General features: G+C 34.1%; 1 protein-coding gene across 1 annotated transcript; it reads left to right on the plus strand.

The window, feature by feature from the left end:
* The first annotated feature begins 562 nt into the window (after positions 1–562).
* On the plus strand, positions 563–10,658 carry Axs (Abnormal X segregation). The gene is made up of 12 exons (XM_066403976.1): positions 563–689; positions 3,059–3,309; positions 3,361–3,598; positions 3,653–3,808; positions 4,519–4,691; positions 6,088–6,246; positions 6,304–6,511; positions 6,944–7,164; positions 7,262–7,390; positions 9,714–9,938; positions 9,996–10,244; positions 10,608–10,658. Exons 2-12 carry the CDS (start codon positions 3,094–3,096, stop codon positions 10,656–10,658), a joined length of 2,025 nt encoding a protein of 674 aa, XP_066260073.1. The 5' UTR covers positions 563–689; positions 3,059–3,093.
* Positions 10,659–10,859: the final 201 nt, after the last annotated feature.

A 10,859-nucleotide genomic window follows, 5' to 3' on the forward strand; every position in this document is an offset into this window, starting at 1 on the left:
AAACTAACGCAAATAACTATTGATTAATTCCAACTCCATATTTGATTTGATTTAATGAACTACATATTGATTTACAGTAAACAGAGAACTGTGTCCGCCGTAATGTTGAGCCTATTTCTAAAAGATGGCTCCCTCTTCGAAAATAATTTGCATTTAAATTTATGGTAGGCCTACGTTGGATGATATCAGCCAGATGCTGAGAAAAATCTATCAAGATTTGTGCTAATTCACATGGCGATTTCCCAAAATTTTAAATTATGATAGTTATACAAAGTTGATGCAATTGTTTTGTTCTAAATAAATTGCCTCAAAATAGTTTAAAAATGAGTTTCATGTAGCATTCTTGTCGGGCACATTTTCACACTATTATAGGCCCATAAAGACAACTGAGAATTGCAGGAAACTGCCTTGAAATAAATACAGTAAACATTCATCAAATGGTACTGTTCTGCTATTTTTAACATCTAGCAAATATTTTGAATAAAAATGAGATCATTTTTCGCTCTTATATGCAGTTCTAACCCCAAACTTTTCGGTTGTTTTCCATTGGAAATTGTCTCGTGTATCTGATTTTTAACACATAATATTTTATTAATAAATAATCAGGTCGAGTTTACGTGACTTAACGTGTTATACATATGTACTATACAAATAGGTTATTAGTAATTTATAAGTAGTTATAAGTGTCGGTGAGTAACCAATAGAACTATAATAGTATTGTAGTCAATACCATAATAATCTTGGGGTAAGACTTTAGAATTCTTCATTACCAGCATTGTGAACACATTTTATGTTTAAACAACAACATAACATAATAATCGTATCTTAAATTTGTTCTAAATGTATTCGTGGTGCTACTAGCATTTGCACAAAAGTTGATATTCACCATAAAATCAAGAGTTGTCCAAACGTATACAGCACCAAATTCAGTATAGTTGAAAAAGCCTATTCACCATAAAATCAAGAATTATTCTGTACTAATATTAATATACTAATTAATTTCTACATAATCAGACAGATTATGCAATTAAAAACCAAATAATTAGTGTGCAACTAACTTTAACAGGAATATTGAAAAAAACTTAATATGGGTCAAATTCTTAGTTTCTGCAAGAACGAGGTTGATGTTAAAGTCAACAGAAGATTAATAATTGAACTTCCAAAACGTTATATAGTTCTAATATTGATTATTAGTAATTTATTATTGAAGTTTTAAAAATATAATTGGACAAAAATTTAATGGAACTGCGATAATACTACACTATACTGAAGTTACCAGGGCGATAACAATTTTAGGATAAGACGCTAGAAGGTCTTTAATAGTCTTCTATTTGTCATTATCGTTATTATCAACACATTTTGTATTTAAACAAAAACATAATAAACATCTATTTAATTTTTCCCAAATTTATTTATGACCTTTGCTAGATATAGAATGTCTCTAAATGGTCTGTACAACACTACCACTGATTCCTGAGGTCGATACTCGACGATTTAACCTAACTTGCCTTGGTCCAAAAGTTAGCGATTTTTATTAAAGTTCTTTAAAATTATTTTTCCTGTAATCACGGTAATTGCGCAAAATTTTCTAAGTAAGGAGTTTTTAAAGGCAATAAATTGGATTCTGCATGTCTCCAATAATATTTATTTTTGTTTTACCGTCTACGCTATATTTCTAAAACCGTTAAATTTTGGATTAAGACAAGTTCATCTTTTATTGAAACTTGTGCTGTTGTTTTATATCAGAGTATATACCAACTTCTTGGCAATCCCATGTCGAAGACGCGTAGTTTTTTCGAGTTAATTCAATAGAGAAAAATTTTTCTTTTCGAGTGAAATTTGTTTTTCAATGTCCCTTGAGACTGAGTGAGTCGCTAACGGCTGGGCCTGTTCACTTTTTTTTTCAGCTTTCCGAACTAGCCGAAGTTGTTAGGGGACTTGGCGAACTCTTAACAAGGGGAAAAACAGAGAAAAAATGACAATTTAAAATAATAATTGCCCTTTATTTGTCTTAATCCATTCACAAAAAAAAAATAATTCTTTAAAATATTCAGTCTTGGATCAAGAAATTTAAATCGAGCTGTTCTCCAGACTGTGAGCTCACCTTCACTTCTTCTGACTGGAGGAATTGGATCAATGTCCATACGAGATCTGTCATCTTATTCTCCGCACGCATTGGAAATCCGCAACGATCTTTCTCAATATTTACATCCGCCTACGCTGTCGTGTGTTCTGCAGGACCGTTTTTTATCATTAAACTTTTTCCAATACGGCAAGCCATCTCGACAATTTTGTTGGTTTCCATAGAGCAGATGGAAAGTATGATATGCCTTAGGCTACGCTGCTAGTCACGAAATACATCGTGTGCGTCGAAACCCCTCCCACAAATGCGCACTCTTAAGAGAGCGCATGTACACATCAGTATAAATGCGAAAGAGGATACAGTTTTGATATACCATACATGTAGACGAACCGTTAGGAAGGGAAGGGAAGGAAAGAAATCTTTCTAAAAAGAAAAAAAATCGTAAAGAATAAAAGAAAGGGAACGTATAAAAAATAACTCAACTTTGATATTTGTCATGAGAGAAATATTTACAGTAATTTTAATTTTTTTTTTTTTTCAAGAAAAATTATCGTGAATAAAAATTTAGATATCTCTATCCTTGTCTGAGGTTTCTGATATTTTTTGAAGCGTTGTAATTCTACTCACTTTCTATCATTTTTCCTAAAAGAAAATTATAATAATATTGAACTTGCGATATATTTATCCTTGTTATAGACTTCAGAACGGATGAGAAGGAAAAGGACAGACTCCATTCCCGATATTTTTTAATAACAGTTCGCTTCTAGTGGTACTAATTTTTTGAGTTAATTTTTCACACGACGAGCGTTGGTGAAATAAAATTTTAAATTTTTGACCCATATCTGTGAAGTGCGAAACCGAAACTGACCTTATTACCCTTCTCATTTTTTGTCTGTTATTCTTTCTGCCATTCACATTCTTACGTCTTAATAACGCTGTAACACGTTTCCTAGCCTTTTAATTTTGTCATTCAAGACATATAGTGTCCAGTAGCAAAAACCTCCGGAATCATGTCAAAAAGACTACATGTGGATATTGGATCCATTTCCGGTCTGGAATTACAAGACAAGGAGACACAGTTACCGGCGACGTATGTTGTCATGAAAGTTATACCGGATATCCATGAAAAGGCCCTTCAATGGCTGGCCACCAAAATTAGGGGCAAAAAAACGGATGGGGGTGGAGAACTTGTCGCCATATTGCAACCCAAGACTGAGGCCCAAGAGGTAAATGAGAATTTATTCCATTAGGATATTTTGTATTGGTTATTTCTCCAGGAATACACTTTTCATATATCTGCAACAAAAATCAAACTTTTGGAAATTGCTGAAGATATCGAACTGACAAAAGTGGATTTCCGAGGAATTAGGAGAGAATTTACTGTAGCTGAAATAAATGATTGCCTGACTAATGGAAGAACCATAGACGATCTTTTGACTCTATCAGACCGTCAGTCCATGGTTTTGCATGAACTGGAGAATATAAGAGCTTTAGAGTACGAGAAATTTATTCCAGGTTTGCAGTGTGCATTTCTAGGGATTTTAAGGTAATTTTTTCAACTCTTGGCAGGCTATCCATTGAATAAATTATACGAGAATCAAGCCATAGTCCCGTTTGCACACAACTGCAATTTAATAACGAAAATCTACCCTTTACACGATGATGAGGCATTGAAGAAATTGGCTGGAACATGGTATATGCCGAGATTTATTAAACAACCCATAGGTATAATATGATAAAACTTGCGTTACGTTTAGGAATTCGATTATTTCGACGTTTTGGATATAAACGCCACGGGTGATGGATTGAAAAAGTTGGAAACAGGGGCATAAATTGCATTAAGGGCCAGTGCCTTTATCAAACTTGCCTGGAAATTTCTACTTTGTTTTTGAGTAATTTCCAATCAACTTTGCAGCAAAATTCCGAATACCTCATATATGTGATTGCATTGAATTTCCAAATTAAATTTAAACCGCAGATTTTTTATTACACAGACCGCTCTGCTTTTAATTAACATTTTAATTGAAACGGCTGATTTTCAGACATGGCGGCAACTACGCGTGAGGACTGTTTATGAGAATTTTGCTCGCAAAATTCAATTATTTCCGAATTTTGAACAGGTTATCGAATTATTTACGCCATATTTGATGGATTCGGGTTCGAGAGAAGAGTTAATCGATCGATTTTGCATTATAATTGCATATAATTTGGGAAACGAAAAATCGATTTTCAGGTAGATTAGACCAAAGATTTAATGCCCGGCTTCACGCCCTAACAATAAAGGCTTAAATGAGATGGTTTAATACTCTTAAATCTCTCCTGAAATATTAACGGCAACAAGTTTAAGCTGCGAAGCTATAGTGTTTTATTCCCGGGCAAAATTTCCATATTCCAGCTAAACCGGATAAAACAACTATAGAAATCGTAATTTTCAGGTGATATTATGGATTACTTTGGCGAATCCATCGCCCTTTACTTCGCCTTCCTGGAATTCTATACCTTGGCCCTTTCAGTTTCCGCAGTTCTAGGTTTATTGGGGTACATAATCTCGGAAACTGTCCCATTTTTTTGCGTTTTTAACGTCATTTGTGTCACGTTATTTCTTGAGGTAAGCAGAAAAAAGTAATTTTGGCTAACAATTCTTCCTAAATCTCCAATGAAAATATGACACTTTCCCCGAACTTCTTTTAATATCGCCGGGAAACCGAAATCGTCGGCAATGGCCATAAAGGAAATTGTTTTTCGTTTAGCGAAATGCCGGTTCAACGTAGACGTGCCCTAAAATTAAATTGTTAATGGTGTGTCTGGGAAGCGGAATTGTCGGGAAAAAATTGAAAAGAACTTGAATGTCTTGGTAGGAATTTTTGCAAACAAGAAATTAATTGGATTTTAAACAGTGAATGATTCGTTTCCTTGGAAACTTCAAAGAATTTTTTTATTGTTTCTATAGTTAATACAGGTTACTGCAGATTAATTCAGGTTCAAGACACTTCAAGAAAGGTTTTAATGCCTTAACCCAGTTTAGATCAGGTTAGTTAGTGCTAGTAACCCCGTCTTCTTGATTCAATAACTCCACTTACTCTCGGCAGATGTCGCCTGCAGGAAAATTAAATCAAATTGAATCACAGCTCATTGGTAACGCGCATTTACCACTGTTGAAAAAAATAGCACGTTTCTAATTTATGTTATTTTCTTCAACGTTGTTAAAAAAAGTTATATCAGGTTAATTATGATTAGTCTCTTATTAAAGCACTAAGAAAAGCGACATTGTAAACGGTTTCAGGTCGATTTACTTATAGATTTTTAAGCTCATTTTTATCGTTTTAAATAAATCAAAGTAAATAAAATTACATGTAAAGCGTCAGTTGTTAGCTAAAATTATACCAGTTTATGGAATTAGGTCGTTGAGGATCATTAGACTTCTAAATTTAATAGCTTCTTGTGATAATAAAAATGTTTGATTCTAATATAATTTTTAATTATAATATATTATGAAACTCTTATCTATCATCATTTTGGAAAATAAAGCGTTGGTTATTTAAAATTATGTAATGTCTGCCATTCAAAAACTCTCGCCCTTCATTTCTCTGTATAATATAGCATTGACTCCTTTAGGCTTTTAGATTGTTTAACGATTAATTTCAGGATAAAATAGCTATAAAAGTGCATTTTTTTATGCAAATTTTAAGGGCAACGTCCATTTGTTGAAAATTATGCATGTATCTTATGATATTATACCCTTGTTACCCTTCACGACTCTGTAAATAAACCATTATCACCTTTTATTATTTCAGCAAACTGATTAAATTGATAATGTTATTGTTTTCTAATCCCCGTTTCTATTATCAAAAAAACAAGCATGTCAAGCTTCTAAAAACATTCACAAATTATTTTTATCTCCTAATTTTGAATAATAAATTTTCGCAAAACCTAGATACTTCCAAACAAGACCTCCTTCATTCTCATAATCAGTAGCTACTTTAATACCTTTTTGATGCCTTCAGCTTTGGAAGAGAAAAAGTAACGAATTGGCCTACAAATGGGGCACTATTGGAATGACCAGCTTAGACGAGCCCAGACCTCAATTTAGAGGTGTAATGGGCGTGGATGCTGTAACCGGAAAAGTATGTCCACAGAGCCCCAGATACATGACTTATGTTAAGGTACATTTTTATTGTTCGCGATATGCGAATTTTTCCTAAGAAACGTTGAAATTCTAGATGTACTTAGTGTCGATTCCTGTGGTAATATTCTGTATGATTCTCGCCTTCTACTTAATGCTTCTATCCATTTGGGCCGAGGATTACATCAAGCAAATGGAAGGCCAAAACGACTACCTTATAATGGTGCCCAGCGTTGTGTACTCGATACTTGTAATGGTGATCAGTGTGTATTTCAAGGATTTTGCCGCCTATTTAACCGAGTGGGGTAGGAACAAACACGAACTCACACCCTCATTCAAAACAAACAATATGGTTGAAAAATTATTTTGGGACAATTGGGGTGAATTCCAGCGTTTTCAATGGGACCAATTCAATTGTGTGGAACTATTTGGGGCACGTAAATCGGGGACAAACAAATTAAACCTCAAAATATCGTTAGTTCAACGAAAACATTTGGTTTTTGAATAAATTGCGTTTTAGTAGCTAAAAGAACATACAATATGAAAGTTGATTTTTCGGAAACGAAACCTTCCTAATATTATAATTAAATTGAGATTTTAAGGTTTCAATAAATCGGGCAATTTTATTCCCATTACGATCTGGGAAGGAGGAATCGGGAGGGTCGATTAGAGCGATTTACTACACATGCCTCAAGAATTTCGATTATCCAGCACAAAAACGAACTTCTTTGTTTTAGAAAACCACCGAACGCAATCTCAGTTCGAAAGGCATCGAGTAACGAAGTTGGTGCTCTTCGAGTTTGTAAATAACTTCCTCTCATTGTTTTACATCGCTTTTGTTATACGAGACATTGATATGCTCAGGAGTCAGCTGCAGACGATGCTTATTATTTCCCAAGCCATTAACAATTTCCAAGAGGTTTTCATGCCCCTTTGCATGAACTACTACACCAAGAAGGTAATGTTCTCGTAATCAGGGTGTCACTATGAAGAATCGATCGATAACCTTATCTAATTGCATAATTTTCCAATAAAGACGGAACCATCTTTTCCAGTCTCAAACTTTGAAACAAAAAAGCAACAAAAAGTCGGATCTCAAGGCAGAACAGGAAAAAGCAGTGGAAGGAAGTTTTCCTTTATTAAACATCCCTCAGCTGCAGCCCGACGATCCGAGAATAAAGCAGGTAAAGTTTTTCTCCTATTCAGAACTTTCCATTGGTGAGTGGAAATTCATTATCTAGGCCCCGCACTCCATTAATACGCCGATCTGAGAAATGGGATAATTAGAGTGTTTTGCTTTAATAGACTTCTAATTGATCGACGGTTTAATTTGTCTTATAGATTTTATTGGAAGCTCCGGCTTCTAATGGGATTTCGATTTATGTGATTGACAAATTAATCACGATGTTTTAACTGGTTTTCCTTTCAAATCGCACAATTTCAATAGTTTTTGCCTTAAAGAGTATTGTTAATTCTTTTTCTTTTACTTTCAACTGATTTTAATTGAAAACTTAATCACTTCGTTAATACCGAAATATCAACACATTTTCTTTTTTAAAAACTGATGATTAATTAGGTTCGAAACGCAGTTAAATCTCTTAAAAGATATTCAAAAGGCTGCAAAACCTTAGTCGGGCACGCGTTCCGACAGATTGTGCCAAAGCTCCAGGCTCGCTTCAAAAACTCAATTTTGAATTTCTTTTGATTTCATATATGTATGTAAATATCAGTTTCGTAGTTTGAATGTTTGTGAATATTCATGGCTTCGAAATATGGCCCTGCACACCTCTGGCTTTCTGGAAATTTGGTACTCCATTTCAATGTATGTAAACTTTATTAGATTTCGATCCATGGAAAATCAGTGGCGTAGTGCGCTTCTAAATATTTTTAAAAATTTCCGAAAATCATCACACATCGCAGTCAAATTTCGATATATAGGGTGACTCGCCGAAAACTTTCCACCGAAGTTTTCTGTCTTACGATGTAGAAAACACGAAAACGCTCGGACCCCTCAACTTTAATTTCGAGGGGGTCATATTTCTTTCGTGTAATCATTTTCCCAGATTTAACCTCTAAGCGAGGGTGACTATCACCCTAAAAATCTGAAATGCAAAAGAGTATCATGCTATAGATCATTTTAAAGGGCATTCAATGCCACTTTATTTTTTAATTTTGGATGATGAGTTTTTGAGAAATTAAAGCTTAAAGGCGACGTTATCGATGTCACTTACCAACTATTTCATTTTATTAGATGTTGAAAATGACCACTACGGCCCTCCATACAATAGTAAACATTGTTCAAAGAGATCTCTGACATTATTAAGCATCTGGCTCAGTACGCCTCTCCTTTCGTTTTTTTCCTCCATTTCAATTACAGTAGAGACATCTTAGGTATTGATTTTATGTATTTATCAGTGGCGTAGATTGCCTCTAAATATTTTCATTTTTTTTTTAATTAGAGTCTTGATAGATATCTATGAAGTTCTATGGTTTTGAAACTTGGCCCAAAGCGTCTCTAGTTTTCTAGAATTTTAATCCCCTATTTCACACACTGAAGAGTTACCTGGGATATTGATTCCATGAAAAAAAATGGTGGACTAGTTGGCCCCAAACGATTTTCGCAAATACTTAAAAGTCAGATTACTGTTTGAGCAGTTTCCTAGGTTCCACATCCAAACAGTAAGCTTCTAATTTTTTCGAATTTGCTTCTTCTGTTTCAAAGAAAGTGAAGAAATTTTGGAAGATTGAAAATCATACTGTTATAATGTATGAAGTTTCATTCTTGGCAACTCAATACACTTCTTTTTTCCATTTGGGAAATTCAGTAATTGGGAAATCTAAACACAAGAAACACTTAAAAACCTCTGAAAAATATAAAAAAAGCTCTTCAAGGCAAAATTAGTGTAATGCGCATTTTGGTAGATGGAAATACCACTGAGAATTATAGGATACAATCTTTCACACTTATAATCGCCTTCAACACAAATAGCATTCAATAGCTATATTACCACAGTGAGTGCGCGTTTCTGGATACCCGAATTCTCTATAAGAAGTTTTTGGCTGCTTTTTTAAATTTGTTATGGAGTTTTATAGATTCCAGTAAGACAAATCTGAAGATTAAACTGGATTTTTACCTAGTAAACATCTAGATGTAGTTCTTTTTAACCAAACTCCTAATTCTCAAGTTTCAAAATTAACCACATTTCATACAATTGTTTTAACTAGAAAAACCGACTCCTCTAATTTCATTTTGCAATTTAGTCTACGCTAAACCAGAAAGCTCTTTCACCTATAGAAATTTCCATATTCCGGCACAATAACCGTCCTATAAATGACTTTCCATTTTTTACGTTCCATATAAAACCATGATGTTTTACATTAGCATTGCGAGGTGTTCCAGAAAAATGTTACTCTCATAATACTTTTACGAGAGCGCACTGAAACAGATGTAAATTGTGTTTGGGTTTTTGGGTTTATGACAATGTTGTTTTAGCAAAAGAATTGTAGGTGGAGGAAGAAGGGGCGATGGAAGAGTACCAAGACATTTTCGACGATTATTTGGAGCTTTACATTCAATTCGGATACGTTTTTCTCTTTTCCTCTGTCTATCCAGTTGCTGCCCTTTGGGCCCTCATCAACAACTTAGTAGAAATTAGGGCGGATGCCTTCAAGCTTTGCAAGCTCTTCCGACGACCCTTTAAGAGGAAAGTCAAAGACATTGGGGCGTGGCAGGTATCTAATATTATATCAATTTTTATTTTAAACGGGGCAAGTGCGTTTTTGTTAAAGCGTTCCTTCGAAGTCCTGGGTGCTCTATCCATTTTAACGAACTGCGGCGTACTCTATTTGAGTCCAGATATTAGAAAACGTTTTCCCGATTTGTCAGATGTCGAGCTGCTCGTCGGGTTCATGTGTTTGGAGCAAGTGCTATTGGGGGTTCGATATTTGATAAATATAGCTATTAACGATAAGCCCGAGTGGGTGAAAGTTGCCTTGGCCAGGAAGAACTATGAATCGAAGCAGGCACTCAAGTTTGAAGTAAGTTGGTAAATAGGGTTTCGAAAGATTGATAGAATGACTTCAAATCAAGTTAAGTTTCACATACCGAATATCAAGTCAAGTGGCTACGTATAAATCTCACTCTTATTATTCATTTGAATGAAAATATTCACTAATCCGCGCAGTTCCTCATAAATCAGTAGTAAACGACAACATGGCTCCGTTCGTTTGTTTAAAAACTGCAAGACTTCGCATATTTTTTAATTTTGACAACTGTAATTTCCAAAACAAAAGAATGTTGCAATGTTGCCATTAAATATATTTCTCAGAGATTAAAAAGACAGACTAAATTACTTTTTTAAATATTATATTTAACTTGACTAATTTTTCTTTTTATTTCAGAGAGCTCAACGCAATAAGAAAATCCTCTACCGCTTTCGAACTGTTGAGTAAGATTTTTTTTAATATATTTCAATTAAACCGATTCAAATTTTTTAATACTTACAAATAGACTATTATTTTATATTAACTCCTATATTAAAATAATATTGATCATCGTAAATCCACTCAAATTTCAATGCAATGTCTAGCCTGCCTGAATTATTGGAGGAAACTCATTCAAAAGTAATCATACTTCGAATGTTAATCGAGTCA

Source organism: Euwallacea similis, chromosome 32, assembly GCF_039881205.1.
Source record: "Euwallacea similis isolate ESF13 chromosome 32, ESF131.1, whole genome shotgun sequence".
NCBI classification, from domain to species: Eukaryota; Metazoa; Arthropoda; class Insecta; order Coleoptera; family Curculionidae; genus Euwallacea; species Euwallacea similis.